At 39.1% G+C, this 18,203-nt stretch overlaps 1 protein-coding gene across 2 annotated transcripts in view; it reads left to right on the top strand.

Moving 5' to 3' along the window:
- The first annotated feature begins 422 nt into the window (after positions 1 to 422).
- Positions 423 to 18,203, top strand: part of ANKRD10 (ankyrin repeat domain 10) — a 37,074-nt gene continuing 19,293 nt past the window's right edge. The window contains exons 1-3 of one of the 2 annotated variants that reach the window (XM_040055004.1): positions 423 to 728; positions 6,481 to 6,633; positions 14,824 to 14,915. In XM_040055004.1, the coding sequence (XP_039910938.1) occupies positions 528 to 728; positions 6,481 to 6,633; positions 14,824 to 14,915 (446 nt within the window). In that variant the 5' untranslated portion in view covers positions 423 to 527. The remainder of the gene's footprint in view (positions 729 to 6,480; positions 6,634 to 14,823; positions 14,916 to 18,203) is intronic. The other variant, XM_040055003.1, reaches the window with a different exon arrangement.

The following is an 18,203-nucleotide window of genomic DNA, read 5'->3' on the forward strand; positions in this document are numbered from 1 at the left end:
GAACAAACAGCGCGGCTGCTTGTTTGAGCGCCCCGCGGCTCAGCCCTGCCGCCGGCACCTTTTCCTTGCGGACACTCGGGCAGGCGCTGTCCCCCGCGGCGCCGGGGGAGCTCAAAGCGCTCCCGCCCTGCCCTGGCCTCACCGGCCCGAGGCGGCGAGAGCGGCTCTGCCACCCCGGAGAACGGAAAACCCGGGCGCGGGGCGAGGAGAGGGAGACAGGAGAGCGGAAGGGAAGAAGGAAGGCGAGGCAGGCGAAGCCGGAGGGGGAGGAGGAAGGAGCAGGACGGGAAGGAGAGCGCCGCGCTCCGCCGCGCCCCGCTCGGGGCCCCCTGAGGGCCGCTCGGCCTCGCCCCCGGAGGGCGGAGCGTCGCGCGCAGCCCCGCCCCGCTCCCTTTGTGCCGGGGCCGCGCGCGCCAGCCGCAGTCGCCGCCGCTTCCCGCCAGGGCAGCGCGTGCCCGCCCGCTCCTTTTTCCCCCTTCTCCCTCCCCCATTCCTTCCCGTTCCCTCTCAGCGCTTTCCCGCTCGCCATGTCGCTGGGAGCCGGGCCCGAGGCGGGCTTCTCCAGCGAGGAGCTGCTGACCCTGCGCTTCCCCCTGCACCGCGCCTGCCGCGATGGGGACCTGCCCGCCCTGTGCGCGCTGCTCCAGAGCTCGCCCCGCTCCGACCTGGCGGCCGAGGATTCCTTCTATGGCTGGACGCCCATCCACTGGGCCGCGCACTTCGGCAAGGTGGGGCCCGGCCGGCGGCGGGAGCGGGGGTGGGAACGGGAAGGAGAAGGGGAAGGAGAAGGAGGGCGCAGTTCCCGCTCGCGCGCAACGCGGCGCCATCTTTACCCCTAGCGCGCGCTGTGCCGGGAGGCGCCGCCGCGCCCCCCCCCCTCCCCCCGCTTTCCTCAGCGCCTCCTGCCGCTCCTCAGGGAATCGGGCGGGACGGGAGAGGACAGCCGCGGCGCTTGGCTCCGTTCCTGTCCCCGCGGTCAGCGAGGCGTGGGTGGCGCAGGTCACGGGGCTGCCGGCACCTGCCGTCTCGGCATCACTCATCCCACCCCCACTGCCGGCGGCGGCCGCCCCTCTCCCTACCCGCTGCTTTCCCGGGTGACAGCAGCGGCCCCGCGCTCGGAGCCGACCGACGGCGCCCGGGCCACCGGCACAGGATCGAATGACGAGGAGCGGCCCATCCCCTCCGGACACCCCCGGCGGACCCCGGCCGTGCGGGCTGGAGGCACCGCCGCGACCCCTGCCCCGCCCTGGGCTGATCCCCCTTCCCTGCCGGCCCTCCCTTCCTCCCTCCCGCGGCGCTTCCTCAGCGCTTTGTCTGCGCGGTCTGGTCGCGACCCGCGTGGTCCTCAGGCTCCGCACCTGGAGACCGTTGTGTTGTGGTGCCCGTGTTATGACAACCGGCTCGTTAGGAGTTTGGGCAGAAGGTGCTTGTTGTGCCTGTAAGGCGCTCCTCTTTTGCCTTCGGTAGGAAAAATTAATTGCGGTTCATACTATGGAATTTTCTGCGTTGGCGTCGTTGCATTGCAGAAAAGACCAAAACATGAGAAGTAGCTACGATAACTTCACATCTTAGAATGAGTGGTATTCTAATTTCTCCATTTTTACATAAGCATTTCCTGTTTCTGATGCACTGAGTATCTCAGATTATGCAGGATTCCAGCCTAGAAGGTTGGGATCTCTTGTTTTTTTCTTCATTGATTTGTCTTGAGTTCAGAATTCGAGGGGCTTTTGTTCTTGTTCTCCCTCCCCTTTCCCACATACTTCTATTTGCTTATTGGTTGTGTGCCAGAGGAGGAAGACTGATGTGCTTAGGCACTTGTCATGGTTTATAAAGGGACATTAGGAGATGATGTCTATACGTTATGTGATCTTATCTGCACTTGCTTCTTTGGGAAGCTTTTAGAAGCAGCTTTAGCTAAGTAGTCTTCCAGTCCTAAAACAAAGCAAACCAAAAACCCCTAAACCCACAAAATCCCACATGTAGGACATTCTTTTATCTGTTCAAAAAGAATCTAATAATCTGGGCTCTGAAAAAAGTGGGGTGCCTTTATTTACCTTGTGAAGTATGCCTGTAGAAAATATTAAGATACTAATTTGCCTAATAGTCTTCTGTTTCTTTTCTCTATCTTGTAAGAATTTCTTTTCAGTATGAGCTTCTGGCAGTCTTGCTTTTGCAAGGTAGTGGTTATTTGTTTATTGGATACAGATTTTGGATAGCGTATGTGTTGTTTTGTGTTTTCCTTTAAGCATCTTCGGCTTTCTGCTAACCATCCTAGGTTGAGTGAGCTTTTGTGTGCATTCCAGTTTCTGTTAAAGAGACTCTTTCAGGAATAGCAAACAAAGGGAACAAGTCGACCTGCAACATCTTGTGCTTGTATTTGTATATTCATTCTTAGATATGGGCAAAAGTTGATGTGGTGGTGTTACATATGGGGGATAATCTGACAGATGAAATGGGACTTGCAAAGGTGACATAGGCTATAAATGGGTTTTATAGAATTTTGCATATATGTTTTTTCCTAAAAGTCATCACATCTAGGCAGCAATTTGTGGAAGTTATGTACCTACTTTGTAGTTAGTTAAGTTGTGTTCCCTTCTCAGAGCCAAAGACTGCACAACACTTTGCAGAAGTTACAGTAGTGTAATTGGATCCCAAACCCGACTGGCTTTGTGTTTGTGTGGCACAGTTACACTTGTACTTTTCACCAGTTAACACACTGTTGCCAGCAGTGACACAAGAGCTGCTCAGATGCATGTCTCACATTCGTATATATGGCTTTTTTGTTTCTCAGAGTACCACAATTTTCAAATACTAATTTTTGAAGTGTTTGTTAACAGTTACTGAACAGGTCTCTCTCTTCACTTCTTAGATTTTCTAGATTTTGTGGGATTTTCACTTGTTTGGTTTTTTTCTTTTTCTGGAAGAAATTATATGATGATGGAATTTCATGTCTATCCATCTGATATAGGGATAATTAGTAACATGGTCCACCAGACATGTGTTGGTTCTCCCTGCAGCTCTGTAGGAGGCTGAAAAGACAAAACTGATTTAGTTCTTTTCTGAAACTACTTTTAAGCAATGAAATCTAAGCCAGTTCTTACATGTACACGGGTGTGTGCCTGCACACACTGCAGGAGTCCAGGTGTAGTGAACTTCAAAAAGAGTTTTCTTTCCTCTGCTTATGGCACAGGTTGAACATGCACTTCATCAGAGGGCAGTGCAGAAGAATTTTACAGGAAAGCTGTGTAGAACTACATTTTTGCATGCAGTTGTAGATATGCTTCAGGAAGGTTGTAGCAGTTAATTTGGTTATAAATGAATATGTGAAAGAGGAAAAAAAGGTGGTTTATGGGAGAGGCAAATACTGGTGTAACACTGGTACCAGTAAAAATGGGGTCTCTTGCAACTCAAAGTGCAAACACAGAGTTCTTGAATAACTTACTCTAAAACATACTTCTACAGCTTGCAGGTAATACTTAAAATACCAGCAAAGTCAATTGGAGGTGATGGATATTGCAGCTCGTGTTTCTAGTTGTAGTATCTGGGCATTTGATGACAGCATGGACCTCCTTTTAGAGATAGTAGCAAGTGCAAATTTAGTTGCTGTGTTGAGTACCTGTGGTGGAGTTTGTATTTTCAGGACATTCTCTGACTCCAGAAAAGTGCTTGTCTCCTGAGATATGAATTAATTCCCGTTAGAGTTTCTTTATTTTAATTGGAGTTAATTATATAGTGCCCTAAATTAAACTGGTATTCCATAGATTTCTAAGAAGATGGGTCAGAATGTAAAAATGCTAACAGTCTAAAAAAGCTACCAGAGGGGTAGCAAATACAGGGCTTGCATAAAAAATTTGATTTTTAATTCATTTTGTTTTGGACTAATCTTAATTTTCTTTTTAATCACTTGCAATTGAATTTTTATTTTCTCTGACCACATCTATTTGCTTGTGCTCTTCTCCTGCTTTTGTTTTTTGTCACTTGACTGTTTACATTATAGGAAGCAAAACAGTAGTAAATATGTTCTGCTTCTTTTGGAACAAAAGTGGTAGAGAGAAAAATGCCTGTCTCTTGCTTGGTATTTTGCCAGTGTTGAAGGCCTGTCTTTCTTCACTAAATCCATTTAACCTCTACTTTAGGTTGGAAAATATCCACTGTATTAGATTTCGGTTATTTAATGAAAGTGGACTTGTGTGTCCTGAACTCAAGCATAAATGATCAAGTGGGATATTGTTTCATGTCATGTTGACTTTTCCAGTTCATGGATGTAGTTCATCTCATTCTTCCATAATGTTGGTAGAAGCAAGAAATGTTGTATTCATTGTCAGAGTATGCAAAAACAAACAAACAAACCCAATGTTTAAAAATGAAGGATGCATATCATGGTGTGTGGCCATCTTAGATTTAAACAGTGCAGGATAGTGCTGGTGAATCAGGTTCTGTGTTTTTCCCTTTTCAGTTGATGGGCTGTAATGCCTGTTTAATTAAGGAATTCTTTCAGCCCTGTGCCTCTGCAGGAAGCATTATTCTTTCCTGAAGTTGTAATGCTGGTCTGGAAGTGTTTTCAAATTAACTCTTATTAATAAATTCTATTGTAGTGATTCTAAAAACTGGCTGAAATTTATTTTTGCCTTCAGCTACCACAGATGAACCTCTTGGTGTAGTAGCTGGAGGAGTGTTTTCCATCACATGACTTATTAATAATTGCAGTGTTAAAATTAATAATTACTAAGGATTGACAGCAATATTATGGGTGCTAGCATGTGAACATCAAGGAAGGTCTAATATTGGCAAATACCAAATGTATTCAGCAGTCTAGTGTTGGAGTTATAAATTTTCTTGCACCGGTTATTTGATGTGATTTTTTTTTTTTCCAACAAAAGTGCTTGTTTTCTTTTGAAAAGGTACTTTGTCTTTGGCAATGTTGATGTTTATGGGGCTAGATTCAGTAATACGCAGTATTCCAGTTATCCTCACTCTTACTTGATGCAGTTAGTGAGTTCATAGTTACAACTGTGTCCAGCCTTAACTCTATTCCAGTCCAAAAAAATAACTTCTGTATATCCCAAAGGGTGGAGTTCATATATGTTTGCTTGAATTATATAAAGGACGGAAACAAATGAAGTTCGCAATGTATTTGCAAAATTAACATAAAATACTTCATTACAGTGGTTGGTACTTTTATCTCACATGTGTAATTCAGCAAGATCAGGAGTTTACAGGTTAAGATAGAGAGAAAGAAGCAACAGCATCAGGATTGTAACATTCTTCTCTATTGCTGTATGTCAGCCTTTCTATCTGAGTCAAGCTGCCAGCCTGCATTCAGAAGATTTTTAATTGTTCCTTTATGGACAGACTATTCCACAGCTGTGATGTGGCTGATGTTTTCTTTAATTGTAACACACTGAGACACCCACAGATTTGTTTCATATGAACCAATGCCTGAGTCGGTGTAAGAGCCTTTGTTTTGCTGGTGCATTTGTGTGCAGTGGTATTTGTTTTCTACCCACAGTAAATGGATGCCTAGACTAAGCTGTTTATTTCTGCGTAGTGAGTTCCTTTTCCTATCAACAAGACAATGTTACTGTGTGACAGGAAAGGAGTGTTGTTTTGACTGTTTTTGAAAGTTGAGGTCATCGTAGCTGTGGTTTGTCTAGTTTCTACAAATGAGGAGCTATGAACCTGTAAAAATAGTATCTTGTTATCTGACACTTCTGGTTATTATGTTAGGGGGGAAAAAGGGCAGAATATAATTTGACAAAATACTATAATTTTTTAAAACAAAAAAGGTTTTTATTATTTTTATGGTGCCACAAACATGCAGCCTGTTTTGTTTTTAACAGTTTTTTTATCTGAAATAACAAGAAAATGGTGGAATTAATTTATTCCTTTTATAGATTTAACATATTATATCTGTTGTTAAATATTAGTTTACTTGACTAATCATCTGTCACTCCAGGAATACATTAAAAAAATGAAAAATCTTTTGTTTTTCTGATACAGCTTTCTATAAGCTCTCCTAAGAGTACAAGTTCAGCATCTATATATCTCCTAACACCACTTTCATTTTGGCAAATGTTATCTGATAATATCTGATTAGTATCATGTTTACTTGACCAGAACTCTTCTCCCCTCCCCACCCCCCCCCCTTTTTTTTTTCTTTCCTCCCTTTCCACCCTCTTAACAAAAGTGAACTGAATCTCTTGTAATTAGGACTCAAGTGTTTGTCCTCTTTTCTGAAATTAAAGGTGAAACTCAGTTTTGGAGGTGAGAAGTACTTCTCAGGTATGGTCTATGACCAAGTGAGGAAGGAATTAAAGAGGGGGGAGGAAATCCTAAATTTTGTATTGCCTCGTTTTTCATTTATGTAGTCTTACTAGTAAATTGAGCCCTTCTAGGTTTTATGTATTTATTTAGCACATGCTATTTGTCATAGCACATAACGTAACGGTTTTGGATTTATTTTCCCTCATGTCTTTAAAGCTGGAGTGCCTAATGCAGTTAGTAAGAGCTGGAGCTTCTGTAAATGCCAGTACAACACGTTTTGCTCAAACACCAGCCCACATTGCTGCTTTTGGAGGACATCCACAGTGCCTGAATTGGTTGATTCAAGTGGGGGCCAACATAAACAAACAGGTATGGATTAATGTATATTTCATGTGTGCCTATAGTTTTGCAAGGAGTGTCTTGATACCTTTTTATGACATGTATAATCCTTACAATAACATAGAGATATTTAATTTTTGACATCAGCTCAAGTCAAATGATTTAATGATCAGTTATAGACATTTTACATTACAGTGGAGATAGGACAAATAAATGTCCTTTAAGCCTTTAGGGGTTTGGAGGATTTTTTTTATTTTTTTTTTTTTTAGGAATTGACATTTTGCTGCTTCATGAACAAAATGGTAATGTTGCCTTGGTATTGGCAGCATTAGCAAATACTCTGATATTGTAGTGCTGCTATAGGAGCAAGAAAAAGATTAGTGAGGAACATAATACTTACTAAATATGCTAAGAATTGAAAAATTTACCATTACCTACACAACCATGAGATCTTTGTGGTGCTTCATGATTTACTCATGCATCTAATTACTAGTAAGGGCTGCCTTGATTTATTTCAAGGTGCATCTAGTTTTATGTTGTTTTTCTTTAAGATTATTTCTAAAGCTTTTCTAGTAGATTTCTGAAAATAGATCAGAAACATGTACTTTATGTACTTTACTAACAAAGAACAAACGGGTGATTTAAAAAATTTCTTTTGGGTTTTTTTTTACTATAATTTTCATTAATTTTACATGAGTATGTTATTTATTTGGTAGCAGAGTGCATTAATATAGCAAAATTCTTGCAAAGAACTGTTGTACTCTGGTACAGTTACAGAATCAATGCTTAAAAACTATCATGTTTTTGAAGAAAATGTTTGAAGTACTGAATGAATCTGTTATGTATGCTGGGCATACATAACATCCTTTCTAATGGTAATCAAGTATTTTTAATAATATTCTATGAGAGTAATTAATACTCCAGCATATGCTGTTGTTAAAAGCTGTGGTATAGCACAGCATCCTTAAAATGTCTGGCCTGTTAAATCTTGCATCATACTTTTCTTGAAATATTTAAGGGCCAGACTGCATTTTATATGCAGTAGAGTTAAGCTAAGTCTGCTGAAGAACTAAAACATTTGCATTTCTAGAGTTTGGTTCTTTTTTTTTTTTAAGCTATGCAAAAATAAGAAATGGGGAAGTTTGTGTTGAGTTTTCAGAAAAGAAGTCTGGTGCATTGAGAACAGCTGTGAGACACCAGGAGAATTGTAGAAACAATGAAGGTGGCTGGATGCAGAGGCTATAGATCGCATCTTCTCCTTGATACCTGACAAAAGTAACTTATGCAATAAGTTATTGCTGCATAGTGGTAGAACCTTCAGAAGAGAAAATACAAGAACTATAAATGCATCTGGAGACCAGGTAAGAATGTAAAGAAACGGTGATTAGAGAGGAAACATGGCATGCACAGAATAAAGATATACGAATAACTGCTAAATGAGAAGAGAAGAATGAATGAAAGTGAATGAATGAGGAAGAATGAAAGTTTCCAGCTATGAGGATAAAGAGAAGAACTGACCAGTGAGGTTGAAATGGAGTTGAAGAACAAGCTTGATGTCCTGGAACATGATGAGGGGGGAAAAAATCACATATAGTGAGTGAGGTTGTCGTGAAGAAGAAAGTAGCAGCCAGGTCCCCGAAGAACAGTGGAGAGATCTCTCCATGGGCTGAGGGCAACCTGCAGATGACTGTAAAAGAAAGCAGAAGGCAGTATTATAGGCAGTTAAAAATGGGCAGGAGACTCATTCCAGCTAAAAGAATTTACTAAGGCAAGCCAGTGACTCAGGAGTCTGTATGTTGATGGCTTGTTGTCAGAACAAATCGTCCTTCACGTTGTCAAATTTTCAGATAGTGATGATAGTATCCTGTAGACTTCTAGAGACAGACTTAGGCAATGACAGACCACAGACACAGTGGAGAGGGGTACTGAGAGCTGACACTGGGTGCCTTGTATGTCGTTAATGGTTATGCTTGAATGTAGTAACTTTTTTTGCCCTCACAAAATACTAATTGAACATATGACAAGAGGTATTTTAGACTCAGTTCAGTGATAAAATAAGATGCCTCTGGTTAATTAAAATGGTAGTAGGAACAAAAAAGTCTCTTTAAGTTCATAGGATGCAACTGGTCAGTCACTGTTTTTCACATGCACGAGCACTGAAAGCTAGGCAGTGTGCATTGGTGATAGCTAAAGCAGAAAACTCATCCCACAGATAGTTGGAATGTTTCATACATGGCTATGTAAAGCATAGTGCATGCTTTGCTATCCCCAGTTCCCTCAGCTGTTCATTGAATTGCAGTCAAATTCTACTATTCTTGTTTCATTTGAACTCCTTAAATGATCTAGGTTCCTTATTTAACTTGTAAGCACTTTTAGGTGGTCATCTGGGGTTTCCACCCACACATTTGAGCTTTTGGAGCACTATTTCCTGATGTGTATTTTGTTTATTCCTTCCAGCTCGCTGACTGATGCTGTACTCCAAACAGACATAGTCACTGGCTAATGCTTGTGTGAGGACAAGTGTTCCATGGACACTGGATACAAAACACATGCTGAGAAAGATCTGGGAATGCTTGATATTTAAACTAGTAAACTTTTCCTTCCACACTGACTTCTGGTCATTGGCTACAGACTAACCCTTCACTTCTGGAAAAAGAAAAGAATAGCTTCTGAAAAGGAATCCACCCAAGTCTCTCAGTTTTACCGTAAACCTCCGGTACTCAGTAGAATTTTACATGCATGCTTTCTCATATCTGCCCTGAGGTATTGTAATGTAGCTCATGCTAACTGCCCTGAAGTCTAGGAAAACTTAAAAATGTCTTACCTTGTTGCTGGTGACAGTTGTCCAGGATAATTCTCAGGCAGCAGCAATGAAGGACAAATGCTGAAAACTGCTTGTCCCAGCTGTACTTTGCTCCCCAAATAAATTCCGTGAGTATATCCTGTGGTGCCCAGCCCTCTTATATAACTGTATGTGCTGACTAGAATCACATATGTCTCTCATCAGTGGGCAGTTCCTTCCCCCCAGGATCACCATATAAAAATGCACAGGAGGAAAGCTGAAGTGCCAAGCAATGGTCTGTTTCGACCCAGCAGTGGATTCAAGAGAATGCCTTACTGTTTCTGATTTTTTTTTTTTTTTTCCCTCAGCAGGCTGCGCCTGCTAATGGTTCTTAGTAGTGTGACTCAGGACCTGCATTTGGCTGGCTGCCTGCTCTAGTTCACTGTAACAGTCCAAAGCAATTATACTGCTACTTTTCCTGAGGATTTTTTTCTGATGTTTTATACTTGTCACAACACAGATTGATTCTGGGCTGTTGTACATATTAACATCAGATAACAAGTACTTTCTGATTTAGAAAACCATTAACTTCATTTAAATATATTTTGCCTCTAGCCTCAGCCTATTAAACATTTCTGTTGTATGTTGCCTTTGTTGATTGACCAAAAGAAGTGTTGTGTGGCCTGTCACAAAGAGAAGGGAAAAGAAATACTGCACCCTTACAGGGGATGCAACTTACTGTTCATGCAGTCAGTTAACCATCACATGGCATTGGGGGCAGATAGTTTTAGAAGGGTTAGACTACCCATAGCAGCAAAAACTGTAAACAGCCTGATATCCTTGGTGGGGAGGAAGAAAACATTCTTTTGCTATATTACAGATTTTATTTCAAGCAACAATTAGGACTAAATCCAGATAAAAAGATACAACCAGTTCTCATTTGGACTCAAAAGCCTTTTTAGCAAAGGAGAGATACTTTGTGTTCTTTAGTTTGTACTTCCTGGCTTCAGAAAGGATAGGATACTGGTTGTAAGAAATGAGTAGTGTTTGGCAAGGTAATCATCTGTTAGAGCTTGAAATTCAGTCAGTTGAGTTAAGGAATGGAGTTAGTTTGTATTTCTTAGCAAGTAAGGGCTTCTGTGTCTTAGTCAGGTATCATTACTGGAAGTATTTTAGAAGTGCTTGCATAGTGTTGAAGTTTAACCTCATTGGATACCTAAGCACCACACAGCTGCTTCCTTGTTCCCTCCACTCAGGTAAGGGGGGAGAATCAGAAGGGAAGCATGAGAACTCATGGATTGAAATGAAGAGTGATTAACAGGTAAAAAAAGGAAACAAAGAAAATTAAATCCCAGAAAATCAAGTAATAAAACATTTTTAAAAACCTCACACCCCTGCCCAAAAAACTTTATTGCTCATCAGTACCTGACTGATGGCCAGCCAGTGCTGGAGCAATGACAGTCCCAGTTTTACTTGCTGAGTGTGATGTCATATGATATGGGATAAGCCTGTGGTCCCAGCTGTGCAACATCCCAGCCCTCTCCTAGCTAGAACATTGGTGTACAGAAAAAAACATTTTGCTGGTCACAAATCTAAAATGCCTTACCAGGTACTATGAAAAAAAATAACTCCATCCCAGCCAAAACACTACACAGTTGAAAGCTTTTAGTGTAGGTGTGCGTGTGAGCTTTTTATTGGAAAAATAAATTTCTGGTTGGGTGGATTATTTTGGTTTTCATTTTGTTTTTTGATGAATGGAAGGAATGTAAAGGTACCAGTGAGTGAAATCATTTGAATCATATGCAGCGACTTGGAATATAGAGAACAAAATAGGAAATGTACTTGGAATTCAACTGGACCATTCTCAAGCCAAGAGGATTCGGGTCCTAAAAAAGACAGATGGAGGAAAAATAGAGTAAAAAATGGCTTTAGACTGAACTGAAATACATGAAAGAAGCCTGGGGAGAGAGTTTGGGAAAAGTATTTAATCAGTAGAGGAAATGTCTTTTGAGGTTAAACAGCATAGTGAAGAACTGGAAACTGATTAATCAAGCTGAGATAGATTTACTGGTTATAGCCAAAAAAAGTAAAAGACTCTTGAGCCATATAAAAAGAGAATAAGGAAGGAAGCTAGATGTTTATTTAGTAAAATGAAATAGATGTCAAAGGTAATCTAGTCATGACCCCAAGCTAGAGAAGACTGCCCTTTTCTGTGTGAAAGGGTAACCATTCTCTCCAAGGAGGAGGAAGGCATTCAGCAGTGAGTTGCAAAAACTAAGTGTGTATGTGATGCTTCATATATTCTTTTTGCCATTTCTTCAAGAGCACTGTGCACAAAATATTTAGTAGCTACAGAACCAATCTAATGTATTGAATGCTCAATTAATGAAACTTGAGTTTCTATTCATTTATTTATAATGCATCCTCTAGATTGTGAGACAAGTTTGGGCTGTTGGTGCAGTGTTGCAACAGAGGGACAAGTTCTGCTCGAGTTGTGAAAGGCCAGTACAAGTCATTGATGCTCCCTTTCCTGGAATATTATTCCAAAAGGGATTGTATCAGACTCAAACACAGATGGGTAATTGACCAATTTAAAGGATTATGTGGTTTTATCAGGACTAATGAGGAATTTATAGAGCTTCTCAAAATAAAATAACTTCTTTAGCTCCACATAGCTAAAAAGAGATAGGGAAGGAGCATCTTATACATAAGAAAGTGCTGACATGCTGGACCCTGAACTGCTCTCAGAAACTTCTTGGAAAAATCTGTTACTTTGTTTTCCTGTTTGGTCACGTCCATTCCAGTTGTTGAATCAAACCAGAATTGTTCTGAGATTCATGTAGAGTACTTTTGTTTTCTTCTGTATGCATGATTTTGGATGCATTGAAAAATAAGTAAATTTAAAAGCTGTATTTCAGTGGGGTGTGTATATATATATTTTCCATTTAGTCTAGCTTACAATCTAGAGATATTTTCTAAGGAGAGCTAGGAAAGTGTTTCAGTGTGAATATATTTGGCCCCTTATGAGAATTTCAAAGCAACGTAATAGTAGTGATGACTGAAATTTGGATGCTGTAATTAAAAGGAATGCTACAAAAATCTAAATCTGTGTATTCTGTCATTTTTAAAGTATGTTTTGTAATTCCTTTGCTTTAGACATGTGGTTTTCTGGGCCAGTGACTGAAAGCAGCCCTTCTTAAGACATGTATTTTCTTCTGAAATACTAATCTTTTCTGTTTGTGATGGCAGTGGTAGCTGCTATAAGCTTAGCTCATTCTTCTAACACAGTGCTGGGGAGTCCTTCTGCAAAGATCTTCTCTCATCCTTTTTGTGTTTACCCACAGCAATGTTGTAATTCATTTCTCTAGATCTTACTGTGGGCAGTGTGCCAGGTTTATGGGGCTAGGGGGGATACTCTTATCTCTGTCATATGCTTAGCCAACTAACCCTAAACTGAACTTCATATTGAGTGGCTATCTTTTAACATAGGGTTGGGCTTGTAGATACTAATGCTAACCAAAAGAGGCAAATCACTTTCTGTACTTTCACCACTTTAACAAAAAGGGGGGGAAGGGAGAAAACCATAACAGAATGATGAATTGAAGACAGTTTCTGTGATTGTAATTTTTTTTCTGGATAAATTAGTGTCAAATAAATTTCCATGTGTGAAAGTTAAAAAAAAATGTATCCTCTCAAACTTCTCTCTCTTGCTGTTACTTCAGGGTAAGTTATAAATAGGAAAAAATGCATAAGCTTCATTGGAAAGCAATCTTCTATCCATCAGCTGCTGACATCCACTTTGAAAGAAGAGCTGTATAGACCATTTCTAATCTCTAAGGCATTTGCTGCTCTTTTCTGTGTCCAAACTTTGTCAGGCTCAACAATTTTCCTTAGCTTATAAGAAAGTAAACTTTGGTGCCATTAGTATTCCCTGCTGGGTATGCTAGGTAGTTCACTGTTTGGCTGAATATATGTCTTAAGCACTGGTATGCTGCCTTACCCTCAGTGAATTTGTAACTTTTTATAAAAATATTTCACCCTGAAATAAAATTGAGAATACACACCTCCTAATCTAAAATTCATTTTAAATTTATACTTACACAGCCTAAAAGATAGGATTAAATTTCTCAAAAGCTTGGCAGACAATTTAAGACACTTAGTAGCTTCTAGGTAGTTTGATCATATTTTGCATATATTCACATTGCAAGTGGAGCTAAAGTGTAACCGCTACTGTGGAGTTAGGCATGACCACTGTTGTGTGTAAACACTGGTGAATCTGTAAAGCTTATTTAATAATTTAATTAGCTATTAATTTAAAATTTAGAAGCTAATGTTGATAATAAAAGGAACAGGGAAGCTAAACTGAGGCACATACAGTTAGAACATGTTTAAAATCTGGAACAGACTAGAGAAGTCTTTTGAAAGTTTAGAGACAAGGAGAAGTGGGAAGAAAAAGCAAAAAACCTGCAAACCCTTGCTACATTGTGGAAGTGTTCAGAATGAATCTCATTAACAAAACAGTAACAAACATCTACTACAAACAGCTACTCCAAGGCAACGTTTCATTACAGATTCTTCTCTGTGGTTCTTAATACTGATGGTTAATTGCAAGTACTGAATTTGCTCTCCGGCCTGTAGATCATGATGCATGAATTTAACTGCTGCTTGGATTTGTAAAATTGTTGTGGATCCTCCCTGTTACCTGTAAGACAGTTAATGGGGAGGAGTTGCCTGGAAAGCAGTTCTCTGCCCCCTAATATGTCTGCACATTATGAAAAAAAAAAAAAAAAAAAAAAAAAAAAAAAAAAAAAATTGGATGTACTGGCTAATAATAATGGAATATAAATTGATGAAGAAAATCAAAAAAGACGAGTATATAGGGTGTGAATCAATGTGTATATGTTGGGAGAGATTTGGCCAGTGCAATGAACACTGGGCATACCTGTATTACAGTACAGCTCTCCTGCTGAGTACTGATGGTGCAACACTCAAGGACTGAGTCAGGGTGTCAGCAAGATCTGAAAGCAACACAGTCCTACAGGCTCAGTCTTGCTGCTCCTGAGTTCAAGAGGGCTTGCACAGTCTGATGTATTGGGAAACGAAAGTGCCAGGAAATGAAGGTGTTAGAATAATGTGTTCTGGTGGTATTTGTTGGGATGGTTAATGAGTTTTGCTGAATATGAGTCTGCTGATTGCTGAGCTGTTGGATAAGGCTTATCTTGTGAGTTAAATGCCTTCAGCGTTACTTCTTGCTAAAAGTCTAATGTACATGACAGCCAACTGCAGACTTTAAAGTAATGATAAAGTACATGATGTATTTGCTAGCTAATAATAAATGCTGCTTTTATATATCTGCTGTCTTAATTAAACTGAGTAATGTAATAGTATTTTAATTTTTAGAAAGATTATGCTTGACAAAATGTAGTTTGTCTTTACAGGATTATGTTGGTGAAACTCCTATTCATAAAGCAGCACGGTCTGGTAGTATGGATTCCATAAGTGCCCTTGTGGCTCATGGTGCGCAAATAGAGTAAGTGAGGTTTTTTTTGTTGTTGTTGATTGTTGTGTGTGTAGCTGACTAACTTAGATTGGTAAACATAGATACTAATTTCAGAAAGAAAAGTCAAAACAGCAGACATGATCAAAATAATGACAGCTAGACATGTTCAACTGTAATGAAGCCTAAGATATTTTGCATGTCTAGTAATAAAGTACATTTTCTTTAAATTATACCATTGTGCTACATTAGTGTTGCACATACATCTGATACAGTAAGATATTTATTGTGCTTCTGTCAGATGACCCCAAACTGTACACTTTATTTAGCATGTAGTTACATTTTGCAAGAAGTCTACACCTTGCACTGGTGAATAAGTATAGAAAACAATGCAAAAGGCAACATTATGTGTAAAACTATAATTCACACACTTCACCATTAGTTTATTACTGTTTGTTAGTGAATTGTGTATTTGCCCTGTTAACTTTTTTCTTTAAAGGTTTATATACTGCAAAAACATTCAGAAAAGCTCACAAACTTTTGAAACTTACAGCATGGACAAAATGGATGCAGTTTTCACCTAGAAATGTTGAGTATAAGCTCTATGGCTTATAAATAATATCAATACTTTAGCATTTTGTTTTAACTAGAACTAGTTTTATTGTCTTAAGTGGTAACTAGTTACTGTATTTTAACGTGCACTATGAAACTTTGAAGTTGTAAGTGAAATAAGAATCATATAGTTAATTTATTGTTTTACCCTTTGGTTTCCATCTTACTGTTTTTGTAATGCTGCCTTGATAAATCTACCATAAAATTTAACTCTTTTAGTGGTGTCATAGAGTATTCAGGCAATATATTACCTTTTAAGTTAATAGTAGTGAACTAATTGCTTTGTATGAGGAGATTTCTTTATAGAAAAGCAAAATAAGCTGTCTCATATTGACAAGCAAGTTAAATCAGTCTTAAATGTATAATTTCCCATTTTTCACTCACTTTTGGATATTTTTAAGATAAACTTGGAATTAAATTTACTGTGGAATTGAGCAAACCTTAATTATCATCATCAATTAGTATGTAATTTTGTGGTTTTTACAAAGTAGCCAAACAAAAGAAAAGTTGTGGAACTGCATAAACAATGTGAAATGGGTGATATCTGTCTTTGGCCAAAGCTATTTGCAGCAGAAGCAGCATAGGTTTATAGCAGTTTTAGAGAACAGGAAATAATTTGAATTCTCAGTTTTCTAACTTTGAATTCCACCTATGTTTCAAGTTTGATAGGTAATTAAACATCAGGTCCTGAAATGGTAAAATCAGGGATACCAATGCAAAAGGCTTGTGGAGCAACCCAAGTTTAATCATTTAGAGGATAAGGAGTTGGCCCTGTCATCTGAGGGAGTTAGTTATTGACTGATGGGGTGAGGATTTTTTTTCCTTAGAATCCAGTGTCCAGGTTCAGTATGTTAGATTAAACCAAATCCATGTATATGCTTTTGACACTGATTAATTTTGGGTCATCTGATTTTGAAAGCTGGCCCTGATTAATGGTTATGTAGATTTCCTGGTTTTTTAAAAAACTTGAAAATGTAGATGCTCTAAAAGTTTTGACTCCTTTATTATATGGCTTCAGTTAGAAGAAAAGGAGAGGGATTTAAGCCATGTATTTGAGTTTTAATTTGTATATGTTAACTGGAATGATAATTGCCTGTGTAAGACCAAGGCGAGAATTTTATGAAATACAGAACTAAGCACTAACTAGAATTAAACTGCTGATCTGTACTGATGATGAATAAGTACTTTTTATTTTTACTGGGATTAGATCTTCTAATCCATTTTTTTCTTTATTTCTTAGTATAGTTAACAGTATTGGAGTTTCATAATGATTAATTAAATACCCCTTGGGACTGCAAATAGTTAAATATACTACTTTTACATGATATTTATAATATGCATCCAGAATGCCATCATCCCTAGTTTTTTATAGCAAGTAGAACAGGGATGCTAAGATTTCATTATCACACAAACACTAGTAACAAGTAATATGATATTGCAAGAAATGTATTTTTTTGTTTATGAGTTATTATTGGGATACTGCTGTTAAAATTAAGTAACTTGGACTAGTTTATTAGTTTTAATAAAATAGCCTAACTTGAATTTTTCTAGTTTACTATATTTCAGGCTTGTTAGTGTATTGCTTTTACAGAGAAAGACTGGATGTTGCAGTCTATAGTCTCATTAAGCTGTTGCATTGTTTTCCTAATTGATGAGAGAGAATTTCGGTCTCTATTCCTTTGTAAATTTTTAATAATATTAAAAAATAATAATTGCACCCTAGTGAAAATATTTTGATTTTTTTTGTGGTATTTACCTTCTCATTTTAGCTGAAGCATATTCTGTGCACAGTATGTCCTACAGCCATAAAAATGGTTGCTCCACTAACTATGGTATTCATGGACCCTTGAAGAGGGGGAAGCAGGTGCTCACAATGTCCTCATATGAGTGAAAAGGTTTGCTGTGTAACTGACTTTTTAATGTGGATAGTACCTTTTAAAGTATCCATAATTACTGCTGGATTTTCACTAAAAGGCATATTGATGCAATTTATGTATTGTTAATTGTGTATTACTTATCATTTTGACAGACAAATGTCCACAGCTATTTATGGAGGAAAAGCCTTCTTGGTGCCATGTTTTGTTTTGCTCTTTTGCACTTATTATGTAAATGCTGTGTTTTAATGTAATTACACAGATTGTATCACAGCATGTATAAAAATACAAAATTCAGCTGTAAACACAGGACACTGTTGAATCAAAAAGGAGCAGATGCAAGCGTTGATTATCCTGACATGTTTAATGTCCATTTGCATGCGGTGCACTTGTGCATTGTGTCCACTTATTTCTGAATAAAAATTCTTCTGCAGCTGTCATTTAAGCAGTTGTATATTCCTTAGTGTCTTGATTTAGAGCCCAGAGCGACGTTGCAAACACTGCATTATCCTGGGATAGAGAGAGGTGTAACTTGTGGAATGTGATGTGGCTTGGTATGCACCCATCCAATTGAACACAAGCTCTTGCTTGCTTAAGGGTTTTATTGATCATGATCATTGAATAGTATTGTGGAAAAGCTTTTTATTTGCCTGCCAGAAATCTTCAAGTTTTTGGTGAATTTGGATTGTATACCATGGTGGAATGTTATGAGACCCCAAAGAGATAATTTCTTTTCTAGTTTAATATACTCTGGTCTCAAGGTTTGAGTAGAAGTGACATGCTGGGTTAAATAAACCATTACATCTGTTTCCACCAGATGACATTCATACTGTGA

This window comes from Hirundo rustica, chromosome 2 (genome assembly GCF_015227805.2).
Source record: "Hirundo rustica isolate bHirRus1 chromosome 2, bHirRus1.pri.v3, whole genome shotgun sequence".
NCBI classification, from domain to species: Eukaryota; Metazoa; Chordata; class Aves; order Passeriformes; family Hirundinidae; genus Hirundo; species Hirundo rustica.